The sequence below is a fragment of the Procambarus clarkii genome, chromosome 92, assembly GCF_040958095.1.
Source record: "Procambarus clarkii isolate CNS0578487 chromosome 92, FALCON_Pclarkii_2.0, whole genome shotgun sequence".
NCBI classification, from domain to species: domain Eukaryota; kingdom Metazoa; phylum Arthropoda; class Malacostraca; order Decapoda; family Cambaridae; genus Procambarus; species Procambarus clarkii.
The window spans coordinates 2,648,536-2,664,937 of NC_091241.1; the positions used below are offsets into that span (position 1 = coordinate 2,648,536).

The 16,402-nt window shown below is 49.7% G+C and overlaps 1 protein-coding gene across 5 annotated transcripts in view; it reads left to right on the forward strand.

Annotated features, from left to right (window-relative positions):
• LOC123775176 (chondroadherin) overlaps nucleotides 1–16,402 on the forward strand; it is a 277,038-nt gene that overhangs the window by 162,234 nt on the left and 98,402 nt on the right. For all 5 annotated transcript variants that reach the window (XM_069319124.1, XM_069319127.1, XM_069319125.1 and 2 more), the window contains exon 3: nucleotides 11,633–11,895. In XM_069319124.1, coding sequence (XP_069175225.1) covers nucleotides 11,633–11,895 — 263 coding nt within the window. The remainder of the gene's footprint in view (nucleotides 1–11,632; nucleotides 11,896–16,402) is intronic.

A 16,402-nucleotide genomic window follows, 5' to 3' on the forward strand; every position in this document is an offset into this window, starting at 1 on the left:
CTCGTCATACCCCCCCCCCAGACTATGACCCATCTATCCTCTCCCCCGACCATGACTTATCTATCCCTCCCTCTCTCCGACCATGACCCATCTATACGACCATGACTGTCTATCCCTCCCGGACCATGACCCATCCCATCCCTCCCCCTCCCTGCTCATTGTAAGCTCTGTTGTGTTCATTTGCTCGTTACGCTCCTGTGGTATTGGTTCATTTTGTTCTGTTTAGTTGGCAGGTGACACCTGGCAACCCCCTCACTGTCTGGCGGGATAGTTGCTTCCTCATAACCCCTCATCTCTCCCCTCCTCCTCCTCCTTGTCTTCTTCCTCCTCCTGCTCCTCTTCCTCCTCCTCTTCCTTCTCCACCTCCCTACTGGACACTCTCCTCATAACTCCCTACTGGACACTCCCCTCATAACTCCCTGCTGGACACTGTCCTCATAACTCCCTGCTGGACACTGTCCTCATAACTCCCTACTGGACACTCTCCTCATAACTCCCTGCTGGACACTCTCCTCATAACTCCCTACTGGACACTGTCCTCATAACTCCCTACTGGACACTGTCCTCATAACTCCCTACTGGACACTGTCCTCATAACTCCCTACTGGACACTCTCCTCATAACTCCCTGCTGGACACTGTCCTCATAACTTCCTGCTGGACACTGTCCTCATAACTTCCTACTGCACACTCTCCTCATAACTTCCTGCTGGACACTGTCCTCATAACTTCCTGCTGGACACTGTCCTCATAACTTCCTGCTGGACACTCTCCTCATAACTCCCTACTGGACACTCTCCTCATAACTTCCTGTTGGACACTGTCCTCATAACTCCCTGCTGGACACTGTCCTCATAACTCCCTAATGGACACTGTCCTCATAACTCCCTGCTGGACACTGTCCTCATAACTCCCTGCTGGACACTGTCCTCATAACTCCCTAATGGACACTGTCCTCATAACTCCCTGCTGGACACTCTCCTCATAACTCCCTGCTGGACACTCTCCTCATAACTCCCTACTGGACACTCTCCTCATAACTCCCTACTGGACACTGTCCTCATAACTCCCTACTGGACACTCTCCTCATAACTCCCTACTGGACACTCTCCTCATAACTCCCTGCCGGACACTCTCCTCATAACTCCCTGCTGGATACTGTCCTCATAACTCCCTGCTGGACACTCTCCTCATAACTCCCTACTGGACACTGTCCTCATAACTCCCTACTGGACACTGTCCTCATAACTCCCTACTGGACACTCCTCATAACTCCCTACTGGACACTGTCCTCATAACTCCCTACTGGACACTGTCCTCATAACTCCCTACTGGACACTCTCCTCATAACTCCCTACTGGACACTCTCCTCATAACTCCCTGCTGGACACTCTCCTCATAACTCCCTGCTGGACACTGTCCTCATAACTCCCTGCTGGACACTCCTCATAACTCCCTACTGGACACTGTCCTCATAACTCCCTACTGGACACTGTCCTCATAACTCCCTGCTGGACACTCTCCTCATAACTCCCTACTGGACACTGTCCTCATAACTTCCTACTGGACACTGTCCTCATAACTCCCTACTGGACACTCTCCTCATAACTCCCTACTGGACACTCTCCTCATAACTCCCTGCTGGACACTCTCCTCATAACTCCCTACTGGACACTGTCCTCATAACTCCCTACTGGACACTCTCCTCATAACTGCCTACTGGACACTGCCCTCATAACTCCCTGCTGGACACTCTCCTCATAACTCCCTACTGGACACTGTCCTCATAACTCCCTACTGGACACTCTCCTCATAACTGCCTACTGGACACTGCCCTCATAACTCCCTGCTGGACACTCTCCTCATAACTCCCTGCTGGACACTGTCTCATAACTCCCTGCTGGACACTCTCCTCATAACTCCCTACTGGACACTGTCCTCATAACTCCCTACTGGACACTCTCCTCATAACTGCCTACTGGACACTGCCCTCATAACTCCCTGCTGGACACTCTCCTCATAACTCCCTACTGGACACTCTCCTCATAACTCCCTACTGGACACTGTCCTCATAACTCCCTGCTGGACACTGTCCTCATAACTCCCTGCTGGACACTGTCCTCATAACTCCCTGCTGGACACTCTCCTCATAACTGCCTACTGGACACTGCCCTCATAACTCCCTGCTGGACACTGTCCTCATAACTCCCTGCTGGACACTCTCCTCATAACTGCCTACTGGACACTGCCCTCATAACTCCCTGCTGGACACTCTCCTCATAACTCCCTGCTGGACACTGTCTCATAACTCCCTGCTGGACACTGTCCTCATAACTCCCTACTGGACACTCTCCTCATAACTGCCTACTGGACACTGTCCTCATAACTCCCTGCTGGACACTGTCCTCATAACTCCCTACTGGACACTCTCCTCATAACTCCCTACTGGACACTGTCCTCATAACTCCCTACTGGACACTGTCCTCATAACTCCCTGCTGGACACTCTCCTCATAACTCCCTACTGGACACTCTCCTCATAACTCCCTACTGGACACTTTCCTCATAACTCCCTACTGGACACTCTCCTCATAACTCCCTACTGGACACTGTCATAACTCCCTACTGGAGACTGTCCTCATAACTCCCTGCTGGACACTGTCCTCATAACTCCCTACTGGACACTGTCATAACTCCCTGCTGGACACTGTCCTCATAACTCCCTACTGGACACTCTCCTCATAACTTCCTGCTGGACACTCTCCTCATAACTTCCTACTGGACACTCTCCTCATAACTCCCTGCTGGACACTCTCCTCATAACTTCCTACTGGACACTCTCCTCATAACTCCCTGCTGGACACTGTCCTCATAACTCTCTACTGGACACTGTCCTCATAACTCCCTACTGGACACTCTCCTCATAACTGCCTGCTGGACACTGTCCTCATAACTTCCTACTGGACACTCTCCTCATAACTTCCTGCTGGACACTCTCCTCATAACTTCCTACTGGACACTCTCCTCATAACTCCCTGCTGGACACTCCTCATAACTCCCTACTGGACACTCTCCTCATAACTCCCTACTGGACACTTTCCTCATAACTCCCTACTGGACACTCTCCTCATAACTCCCTACTGGACACTCTCCTCATAACTCCCTACTGGACACTCTCCTCATAACTCCCTACTGGACACTCTCCTCATAACTCCGTACTGGACACTCTCCTCATAACTCCCTACTGGACACTGTCCTCATAACTCCCTACTGGACACTCTCCTCATAACTCCCTACTGGACACTCTTCATAACTCCCTGCTGGACACTCTCCTCATAACTCCCTACTGGACACTCTCCTCATAACTCCCTACTGGACACTCTCCTCATAACTCCCTACTGGACACTCCTCATAACTCCCTACTGGACACTCTCCTCATAACTCCCTACTGGACACTGTCATAACTCCCTGCTGGACACTCTCCTCATAACTCCCTACTGGACACTCTCCTCATAACTCCCTACTGGACACTGTCATAACTCCCTACTGGACACTCTCCTCATAACTCCCTGCTGGACACTGTCTCATAACTCCCTGCTGGACACTCTCCTCATAACTCCCTACTGGACACTGTCCTCATAACTCCCTACTGGACACTCTCCTCATAACTGCCTACTGGACACTGCCCTCATAACTCCCTGCTGGACACTCTCCTCATAACTCCCTACTGGACACTCTCCTCATAACTCCCTACTGGACACTGTCCTCATAACTCCCTGCTGGACACTGTCCTCATAACTCCCTGCTGGACACTGTCCTCATAACTCCCTGCTGGACACTCTCCTCATAACTGCCTACTGGACACTGCCCTCATAACTCCCTGCTGGACACTGTCCTCATAACTCCCTGCTGGACACTCTCCTCATAACTGCCTACTGGACACTGCCCTCATAACTCCCTGCTGGACACTCTCCTCATAACTCCCTGCTGGACACTGTCTCATAACTCCCTGCTGGACACTGTCCTCATAACTCCCTACTGGACACTCTCCTCATAACTGCCTACTGGACACTGTCCTCATAACTCCCTGCTGGACACTGTCCTCATAACTCCCTACTGGACACTCTCCTCATAACTCCCTACTGGACACTGTCCTCATAACTCCCTACTGGACACTGTCCTCATAACTCCCTGCTGGACACTCTCCTCATAACTCCCTACTGGACACTCTCCTCATAACTCCCTACTGGACACTTTCCTCATAACTCCCTACTGGACACTCTCCTCATAACTCCCTACTGGACACTGTCATAACTCCCTACTGGAGACTGTCCTCATAACTCCCTGCTGGACACTGTCCTCATAACTCCCTACTGGACACTGCTCATAACTCCCTGCTGGACACTGTCCTCATAACTCCCTACTGGACACTCTCCTCATAACTTCCTGCTGGACACTCTCCTCATAACTCCTACTGGACACTCTCCTCATAACTCCCTGCTGGACACTCTCCTCATAACTTCCTACTGGACACTCTCCTCATAACTCCCTGCTGGACACTGTCCTCATAACTCTCTACTGGACACTGTCCTCATAACTCCCTACTGGACACTCTCCTCATAACTGCCTGCTGGACACTGTCCTCATAACTTCCTACTGGACACTCTCCTCATAACTTCCTGCTGGACACTCTCCTCATAACTTCCTACTGGACACTCTCCTCATAACTCCCTGCTGGACACTCCTCATAACTCCCTACTGGACACTCTCCTCATAACTCCCTACTGGACACTTTCCTCATAACTCCCTACTGGACACTCTCCTCATAACTCCCTACTGGACACTCTCCTCATAACTCCCTACTGGACACTCTCCTCATAACTCCCTACTGGACACTCTCCTCATAACTCCGTACTGGACACTCTCCTCATAACTCCCTACTGGACACTGTCCTCATAACTCCCTACTGGACACTCTCCTCATAACTCCCTACTGGACACTCTTCATAACTCCCTACTGGACACTCTCCTCATAACTCCCTACTGGACACTCTCCTCATAACTCCCTACTGGACACTCTCCTCATAACTCCCTACTGGACACTCCTCATAACTCCCTACTGGACACTCTCCTCATAACTCCCTACTGGACACTGTCATAACTCCCTGCTGGACACTCTCCTCATAACTCCCTACTGGACACTCTCCTCATAACTCCCTACTGGACACTGTCATAACTCCCTACTGGACACTCTCCTCATAACTCCCTGCTGGACACTGTCCTCATAACTCCCTGCTGGACACTGTCCTCATAACTCCCTACTGGACACTGTCATAACTCCCTACTGGACACTGTCATAACTCCCTACTGGACACTCTCCTCATAACTCCCTACTGGACACTCTCCTCATAACTCCCTACTGGACACTCTCCTCATAACTCCCTACTGGACACTCTCCTCATAACTCCCTACTGGACACTCTCCTCATAACTCCCTACTGGACACTCTCCTCATAACTCCCTACTGGACACTGTCCAGTCAAGGTAACGTCTCATAATAATATATTAGTGTCTAGTGTCTTACCAGGTGGACAATATTCCTCAGTGTTTACCAGATCACCAGTATACTGCAAGGGTGAGTATGCTACACCCTACACCACCCTACACTACCATACACCACCCTACACCCCATACTCCACCATACACCACCTTACACCCCCCATACACCACCATATACCACCCTACACCACCTTACACCCTCATACACCACCCTACACCATGCACCCTACTCCATCTATACATTATGCACCCTACACCACCAGCCTACACTTGGGCAATCATCACCCACACCACCCAACACCTGCTCGGTCACCACCCACACTTGCTCAGTCACCATCCACACCTGTTCAGTCACCACCCACACCTGCTCAGTCACCACCCACACCTGCTCAGTCACCACCCACACCACCCTACACCACCCAGGACCTTCACCATCGTCATCGCGAGTGTCCACTCTCCCGCCAAGACGGTTCGCGCCCTCACTCACTACAGAAGACGCGGGAACACAGACCGCCATGTTCGTAGACCTTGCCATCTCTCGGGTGGGATTCGAACTCTGTGCCTTGCTAGGTTGTCATCAAATGACCCTTTGCAGCCAGTTCGTCCCTTTATCCTCCCTTTCCCTTGTTCCCCCTAGTGTCAAATTCCACCCGAGGGACGAGGAGTCATCGAATTTAGCAAAGGCGCAGTTTAAGGGTTTATGTCTCACTTTTGATTTTTATAATACCAGTATACGAATACTGTTGTATATCAAGGAATATATATTTGTATACTTAATATACTTGCCAATAGGCAACAACATCTCAAAGCTAATTTAAAGAAGATAAATTCTAAATAATTATATAATTCCTGTTTAAACATTTTTAACTTAAAATGGCAAATGCAAAAATGATATTCACAAATTAATATATAGTCTTTGACTTATACATTTAGCGCAAAATTTATTATTTGTAACTTAATTATGATATTAAAATTATATTCTGGCAATGTCACCTGAAAATAATTGATAATTGGTAATGAATATAAGTTGAGGAAGGGAGAGTGGACGGGGTGAGGTAATGTACAATGATGGCTTTTGATTATTAATAGTTGATGTGTTTATTAATATATTATGTTGTCACCTCTCACACACCTGTGTCACCTGTGTCACCTCTCACACCACCTGTGTCACCCCTCACACACCTGTGTCACCTCTCACACACCTGTGTCACCTCTCACCACCTGTATCACCCCTCACACACCTGTGTCACCTCTCACACACCTGTGTCACCTCTCACACCACCTGTGTCACCTCTCACACACCTGTGTCACCTCTCACACCACCTGTGTCACCTCTCACACCACCTGTGTCACCTCTCACACCACCTGTGTCACCCCTCACACCACCTGTGTCACCCCTCACACCACCTGTGTCACCCCTCACACCACCTGTGTCACCTCTCACACCACCTGTGTCACCTCTCACACCACCTGTGTCACCTCTCACCACCTGTGTCACCTCTCACACCACCTGTGTCACCTCTTACACCACCTGTGTCACCTCTCACACCACCTGTGTCACCTCTCACACACCTGTGTCACCTCTCACACCACCTGTGTCACCTCTCACACACCTGTGTCACCTCTCACACCACCTGTGTCACCTCTCACACCACCTGTGTCACCCCTCACACCACCTGTGTCACCTCTCACACCACCTGTGTCACCTCTCACCACCTGTGTCACCTCTCACACCACCTGTGTCACCTCTTACACCACCTGTGTCACCTCTCACCACCTGTGTCACCTCTCACACCACCTGTGTCACCTCTTACACCACCTGTGTCACCTCTCACACCACCTGTGTCACCTCTCACACCACCTGTGTCACCTCTCACCACCTGTGTCACCTCTCACACCACCTGTGTCACCTCTTACACCACCTGTGTCACCTCTCACCACCTGTGTCACCTCTCACACCACCTGTGTCACCTCTCACACCACCTGTGTCACCTCTCACCACCTGTGTCACCTCTCACACCACCTGTGTCACCTCTTACACCACCTGTGTCACCTCACACCACCTGTGTCACCTCACACCACCTGTGTCAACCCTCACACCACTTGTGTCACCTCTTACACCACCTGTGTAACCCCTCGCACCACCTGTGTCACCCCTCACACCACCTGTGTCACCCCTCACACCACCTGTGTCACCTCTCACACCACCTGTGTCAACCCTCACACCACCTGTGTCACCTCTCACACCACCTGTGTCACCCCTCACACCACCTGTGTCACCCCTCACACCACCTGTGTCACCTCTCACACCACCTGTGTCACCTCTCACACCACCTGTGTCACCTCTCACACCACCTGTGTCACCTCTCACACCACCTGTGTCACCTCTCACACCACCTGTGTCACCTCTCATACCACCTGTGTCACCCCTCACACCACCTAGCATGTCCGAGGTACCAAGGAGTGCTATGCCAGCAGCTTGCTCTTGGCCGCGCCTAGCATGCTTTTGTTTTAGATTCCTTATCACCTCCACCACGTCTACCCCAACACCACCACCATATGTTTGCCACTCACATCACGTCTTCCCCTCCACACATCATGTCCACCCCTCCTACATCATGTCTACCACTCCCCACATCTCCCCCATCACGTCTACAACATCATCATCCCCATCACTTTGATCTCCCACCTTACCTCCCTCACGTCGATAACACCTTAAGTAGTGTAAAGTACGACAGAAAGCGATTTTTGGGCTTTTTCAATTATTGTGTTTTGTCGTACTTTTTTTTTCCGTGATCGGGAGCATCAATTGTCTTCTGGCGAACATTACTTTTCCATGGAGATTAAACGGCTCCCCCTCCGTCATCCCTAATTTTGGATGTGTGATGTCATCTGCCCAACCTATCCTCCTATGGTACCCCATCGTCCAGAAAAGAGCCAAGTTAAAATGTCCTCTCCTAACCTAAGAGAGGCCGCAAAACAGAAAACGGGACAGTACGTCACTTTTGCGAGCTGCTTCCATTTTCAAGTACGACAATTTTTGGCCTTATGTAATGCACACAATCGAAATGCGACGTTCTTTGTAATAGGACAGGTTGATCAGCCAGTCTTCATCCTTCTTAATCCCCAATGAACTTCAATCAGTCCGTTTTCAAATTTTTGCATATTTAATCCCATTTTCTAAGATTGCTTATTTCTGCCAAATAGCTAGTTAAAGATTACTTATTGAATATAAAAATGAAGCAAGGTCTGTACCGGATATTCTATTTATTTCCACCCATGTACCACCTCTATGAATGAAGTATATTTGGAAAAGGCTAATTGGAACCATACAGCTTCTGTATATATCCAGCCATACTCATTTATATCTGTTATCTCTAATGAATTAAACGAAATTCCCTAAGGCTTATTGGTTCAAATTTAAGTAACAATATTAATCATGCCGCCTTTACGAAACTAAAGAAGGTTTATTAATACCCCTTCATATATCCATTTATCAACTTGTACACCAGTTATGTAGCCTATCTAAAGGTAATATGCAGAAGGCCTGAACTTATGCAGGCGATGAGTCACAATAACGTGGCTGAAGTATGTTGACCAGACCACACACTAGAAATTGAAGGGACGACGACGTTTCGGTCCGTCCTGGACCATTCTCAAGTCGATTGTCCTGGACCATTCTCAAGTTACAATCGACTTGAGAATGGTCCAGGACGGACCGAAACGTCGTCGTCCCTTCAATTTCTAGTGTGTGGTCTGGTCAACAGGCCTGAACTTATTTATGGTTTTATTATATTAATATACCATGTTATTATACTCATTCATCCACTTGTTATCCCAATCTATACAATGCAGTTAAAGATGACATATTTGATCCAATTATTATTTTAGAAACTACTTAATTTGTTCTGAATATTGTTTGGTGTCCTAGCCAAAGATTACATATTTGTACATAATATTTTTTTAGTATATAATCAATGATCGTTTATTGAACATAAGAATGAATGAAACCACCTGTTGGCATCTCCTATTCATATCCGCCTTAATCAAAGCATGTAACAGAGTTTGGACCGAGAAGTGCATTACTCTTTTGGCATTAAAATCCCCCAAGCTAGCGAGATTATGACACAATGCTGCATTGAAATCTCCAAGCTGATCAGAGAACATATATTTTAAAAACATTCAGTCCACAACCTGTAACACTGCTTTAGCTAGGGTCATTAGCACTTGGGTGTTAATTAATTTATCATCCTAACATTCTAATAACCTCATTAACACCCACACCTCAACAACATTGACATAAATTCATCTCGGATTTTCATGTTCATCAGAGCAAAGTAGAATGAACATTCTACAAATGAATGAATGAACTTCTTCATTCTACTTTGCTCTGATGAAGGCGAATTCGCCGAAAACGCGTTAAGCATTCTCTATTTTTCACATGTGGTTATTCTGCATACTTGGATCAGTGTTTTTGTGATCATTGTTGCACACACACACACACACACACACACACACACACACACACACACACACACACACACACACACACACACACACACACACATATATATATATATATATATAATATGACAGATGCATTAATGTCACTGTCGGCCTATGTAGAGTTGGGGTGTTTGAGGAGTAAGGGGTTAATGGGGCTATTAGAATATGAGGAAGATAAATTTAACACTTAAGTGCTAATGACCCTAGCTAAAGCGGTGTTGCAGGTCGCGGTATTGTGGACTGTATATTTTTAAAATATATATAGGTGTGTGTTTGTGTTTTACACACTCTAAATCTTCACACTCACAGAGTGTGTGAGTGTGAATCACACACAGAGTGAATCATACTCTTCACACACTTTTGCCAAGTTCTGACCAGTTTGGAGATTTCAATGCAGCATTGTGTCATGATCTCGCTAGCTTGGGGAATTTTAATGCCAAAAGAGTAATGCACTTCTCGGGTCAAACTCTGTTATATGCGTTGATTAAGGCAGATATGAATAGGAGATGCCAACAGGTGGTTTCATTCATTCTTATGTTCAATAAGCGAACTTTGATTATATACTAAAAATATTAGGTACAAATATGTAATCTTTGGCTGGACACCAACAATCAGTCTTCTGTAATTTACTTGAATTCCTAGAGGTAACATATATGTATGAGTTTGGGTTGTTAAAAATAGGAAAGATAATAAGAGTTAGGTTTAGAAATAGGAAATGCTGTAAAATCCAATAGTCCTACAATTTCACTGTGTATTCTTTTAACTATTTTGTAGAAATAAACAATCTTTGAAAATTGGATTAAATATGCAATCATTGAAAATGGGATTTAATAAAAAATAATTGAAAATGGGATTTACTAATCATTGAAATTGGGATTTAATAATAAATCTTAGAAAATGGGATTAAATATGTGATCATTGAAAACGGACAAATTGAACTTTATTAGGGGATTAAGGAGGATGAAGACTGGCTGATGATGTCACTCATCTAAAAGTTAGGGATGACGGAAGGGAACCATTTAATCTCCACGGTAATACGGTGCAGATGAGTTTCACTCAAAAACCGGTAGGCCAGAAGGGTTCAGTTGGCGTGGCTGACAGAAAAATAAAGCAGGCCAAAATAGTGCACTCGTAGAAAAGTAAAATTGCACCATATTGTCCTATTTTACACTACTAACTTACCCACACCACAGCAATTCCCAACCTCACCCTCCCTATCATTGACTCCACAATCTCACCCACGTCACATCGACCCCTCCCTATTACCCGATCACCACAACTAGTCAATTCATCCCTACCCACTTTGACCCCCCCCCTTACCCCTCGCACTTTGCCCTCCCCAACCCCTCTACCACCACCCCCCATTTCCTCCCACAGTAGCATGCACGTTAACCCCATCATGAATATCCATTTTCCCTCCTCTCTTACTACCCTACCCCCCATTAACCACCACCACCCCCTTCACCACACACCACCCTCCCTCACCCCTACCCTCCCTCACACCTCTACCCCCGTCCCAGCACCGCTCAGTGGCTGACATGGTTCAACACAGTAACACCATACGTCCACAGGCCTTGATATCGTGTGCGACCACGCCGACGAGAAACACGTACGCAACGCCCTTGACGTCCTGAAAAAGACGCAGTACACCATCTACTGGATGAAGTTCCGGAACTGCATGCTCCCGCGCCTGCTCGACTACATCTTCCTGGGACTCGACGTGCGCCATCTTAACATTATCAGGAGCAACCTCAGCAGTATTGAGAGGTCCTCGCTGTCGGCCCTGGGGAGTAATCTGGTCACCTTAGATCTCTCCAACAATAGGATTCGTGAGGTAGGTTTTTTCCCGTTTTTTTTTTTTGGGGGGGGGGGGTTAGAGGGTGCGGGGGAGGGGGTGCGTGGGGGAATTGTGGGTTTCAGTTTTTGGGAAGGCGTCTGGCATTTGGGTATAGGCGTACACGCACACACACACACACACACACACACACACACACACACACACACACACACACACACACACACACACACACACACACACACAGGCCTCACCTGTACATGTCACCTCACACATCCCAAAATAACTCACCTGTGTCACGTTGAGGCCAATATTCACCCCTCTCATTTCCACTCCTGATTTCATTCTCTTATTTCTGGTTTCATTCCTAGCTTTCTGCTTTCATTTACATATTTCGGTTTTCCTTGCCATATTAGCAGATTTCCATGTTCCTGTTTTCATTCCTTTATTCAGCCATTCATTTTTATTTTCATTCTTGTATGCTTTCATTCCCGCATTTTTGCTTTCACTTTCATATTCCTTCTTTCATATTCATATTCCTGCGTTCATATCCATATTTTTGCTTTCATATTCATATTCTTGATTTAGTCTGTATTTTCTCATTTCATTCACATATCCCTGCTTTCATTTCCTTTGGTCTCGTTATTATTCACATATTCCTGCTTTCATTCAATATTCCTTTCAGCTCAACATTTTTGTTTTTTTCATATTCGTTTATACAACACAATCTTCAACGCATTCCACAGTATTCTTTTTTCTTATTAATGTGATCATTCTACACGGATTCCTGCTTTCATTCCAAGATTCTTAATTCCTCTCATTTCATACCTACACACGAGAATGATGCGAGACACACATTTCATAATGTGTGTCTTGCATCATTCCATTGTATTGAATTATTTCCTGCTCATGTTCTTCATTGTTCATGTTCTTCATTGTTCATGTTCTTCATTGTTCATGTTCTTCATAGTTCATGTTCTTCATAGTTCATGTTCTTCATAGTTCATGTTCTTCATAGTTCATGTTCTTCATAGTTCATGTTCTTCATAGTTCATGTTCTTCATAGTTCATGTTCTTCATAGTTCATGTTCTTCATAGTTCATGTTCTTCATAGTTCATGTTCTTCATAGTTCATGTTCTTCATAGTTCATGTTCTTCATAGCTCATGTCTATAGGAACTTTTAGGCTTGATTCCAGCTTTCATTCCACATGTGTAGTGTCATTCCAAATCCCTGGATTTCATTGAACACTCCTTTTTCTTTATTGTTCCTGCTCCATATCGGAGCCGGTCGGCCGAGCGGACAGCACGCGGGACTTGTGATCCTGTGGTCCTGGGTTCGATCCCAGGCACCGGCGAGAAACAATGGGCAGAGTTTCTTTCACCCTATGCCCTTGTTACCTAGCAGTAAAATAGGTACCTGGGTGTTAGTCAGCTGTCACGGGCTGCTTCCTGGGGGTGGAGGCCTGGTCGAGGACCGGGCCGCGGGGACACTAAAAACCCCGAAATCATCTCAAGATAACCTCAAGACAACCTTCATTCCACATTCCTGTACGGAACGAAGCATTGAAATTTCATGATTCATTTCATTTTTCTGTGTCTCTCCACACTTCTCTTGCCAGTCATTCTTGCCTGCTTTACATACTCCTATTTTTCATATTTCGATTTGCTTTGGATATTTTTCTATTCATATTAGTTCCTTGACTTTCCCTCTCCTCATGTCCGGGTCCTTGGCCCAACTTTTGTAAATATTTCTTCTGGTTTTTTTTTTCACCTATCGATAGTTTGAGAGTTTTTCGGTAGATGAGTTTTCAAAGATTTTTTTTTTGTGTGTGTGTATTTTTTGGAGGGGAGGGAGGAGGTGTCTGGATATGTAGAAGTGTGTTTGGATACTGATGTATACATTTGTATGATTCTCGTACCCAGAGCCCCATACACAGTTCTTAATACACCCCCGTCCCTCCAGAACCACTACTCAAGCCATGGATATTATGCTCACACTCCCCCTCCCCCTCCCCCCAATCCATGTAGCCATGGACACATACCCCCTCACATATGTAGCCATGGACACATACCCCACTGACCAACCTTGGGGATATGGGACCCCTGGAATTTGCCAGCATATAATCTAGAAAGACAAAATGCATCACCTTACCATGAATCACACTAAGGTCTTTGAGTAAGTTGGGAGGTGTGGCTTGGGAGGTGTGTGGCCTGGGAGGTGTGTGGCCTGGGAGGTGTGTGGCCTGGGAGGTGTGGCCTGGGAGGTGTGGCCTGGGAGGTGTGTGGCCTGGGAGGTGTGGCCTGGGAGGTGTGTGGCCTGGGAGGTGTGGCCTGGGAGGTGTGTGGCCTGGGAGGTGTGGCCTGGGAGGTGTGTGGCCTGGGAGGTGTGTGGCCTGGGAGGTGTGTGGCCTGGGAGGTGTGGCCTGGGAGGTGTGTGGCCTGGGAGGTGTGGCCTGGGAGGTGTGACCTGGGAGGTGTGTGGCCTGGGAGGTGTGGCCTGGGAGGTGTGGCCTGGGAGGTGTGTGGCCTGGGAGGTGTGGCCTGGGAGGTGTGGCCTGGGAGGTGTGGCCTGGGAGGTGTGTGGCCTGGGAGGTGTGGCCTGGGAGGTGTGGCCTGGGAGGTGTGGCCTGGGAGGTGTGTGGCCTGGGAGGTGTGGCCTGGGAGGTGTGTGGCCTGGGAGGTGTGGCCTGATTCTACACCTATAGTTAATGTATTAAATAAAGCCTTTTATGGTGTAAAACTCCTTGGATACATTCCCCCCCCCTCCTCCTCCAGAGACACATTTCCCCCCCCCCCCCCAAGGACACATCCCCCCCCTCCATGGACACATCCCCCCCCCCTCCATGGACACATCCCCCCCTCCATGGACACATCCCCCCCCTCCATGGACACATCCCCCCCCTCCATGGACACATCCCCCCCTCCATGGACACATCCCCCCCCCTGAAAGGACTATTATGAACCCATTAACAATAAGACTGTTACCCCCTAACGACCTGACTTAATTACTGCCTTAATTATCCCCTTCCCTTCTTCCTCTTTTGTTGATCGTAAGTTGCTTCCCTTCCAGCGGTGAGCCTGCCTGCCTGCCTGCCTGTCTGCCTGCCTGCCTGCCTGCCTGCCTGTCTGCCTGCCTGCCTGCCTGCCTGCCTGCCTGCCTGTCTGCCTGCCTGTCTGCCTGCCTGCCTGTCTGCCTGCCTCCCTGCCTGCCTGCCTGCCTGCCTGTCTGCCTGCCTCCCTGCCTCCCTGCCTGCCTCCCTGCCTCCCTGCCTCCCTGCCTGCCTGCCTGCCTGCCTCCCTGCCTGCCTGCCTGCCAGTCTGCCTGCCTGCCTGCCTGCCTGCCTGCCTGCCTGCCTGCCTGCCTGTCTGCCTGCCTCCCTGCCTGCCTGCCTGCCTGCCTGCCTCCCTGCCTGCCTGCCTGCCTGCCTGCCTCCCTGCCTCCCTGCCTGCCTCCCTGCCTCCCTGCCTCCCTGCCTGCCTGCCTGCCTCCCTGCCTGCCTGCCTGCCAGTCTGCCTGCCTGCCTGCCTGCCTGCCTGCCTGCCTGCCTGCCTGTCTGCCTGCCTCCCTGCCTGCCTGCCTGCCTGCCTGCCTGCCTCCCTGCCTGCCTGCCTGCCTGCCTCCCTGCCTCCCTGCCTGCCTCCCTGCCTCCCTGCCTGCCTGCCTGCCTGCCTGCCTCCCTGCCTGCCTGCCTGCTTGTCTGCCTGCCTGCCTGTCTGCCTGCCTGCCTCCCTGCCTGCCTGCCTGCCTGCCTGCCTGCCTGCCTGCCTGCCTGCCTGCCTGCCTGCCTGCCAGCCTGCCTCCCTGCCTGCCTGCCTGCCTCCCTGCCTGCCTGCCTGCCTGCCTGCCTGCCTGCCTGCCTGCCTGCCTGCCTGCCTGTCTGCCTGCCTCCCTGCCTGCCTGCCTGCCTGCCTGTCTGCCTCCCTGCCTGCCTGCCTGCCTGCCTGCCTGCCTGCCTGCCTGCCTGTCTGCCTGCCTGCCTGCCTGCCTGCCTGTCTGCCTGCCTGCCTGCCTGCCTCCCTCCCTCCCTCCCTGCCTGCCTGCCTGTCTGCCTGCCTCCCTGCCTGCCTCCCTGCCTGCCTCCCTGCCTGCCTGCCTGCCTCCCTGCCTCCCTGCCTCCTTGCCTGCCTCCCTGCCTGCCTCCCTGCCTCCCTTCCTGCCTCCCTGCCTGCCTGCCTGCCTCCCTGCCTCCCTGCCTGCCTCCCTGCCTGCCTGCCTGTCTGCCTGCCTGCCTGCCTGCCTCCCTGCCTGCCTGCCTGCCTCCCTGCCTGCCTCCCTGCCTGCCTGTCTGCCTCTCTGCCAGCCTGCCTGTCTGCATGTTTGCCTGTCTGCCTGCCTGTCTGCCTGCCTTTCTGCCTGCCTGTCTGCCTGCCTGTCCGTCTGGCTGTCTGCCTGCCTGTCTGCCTGCCTGTCTGACTGTCTGCCTGTCTGTCTGCCTGCCTGTCTGTCTGGCTGTCTGCCTGCCTGTCTGCCTGCCTGTCTGTCTGGCTGTCTGCCTGCCTGCCTGTCTGCCTGCCTGTCTGGCTGGCTGTCTGCCTGCCTGTCTG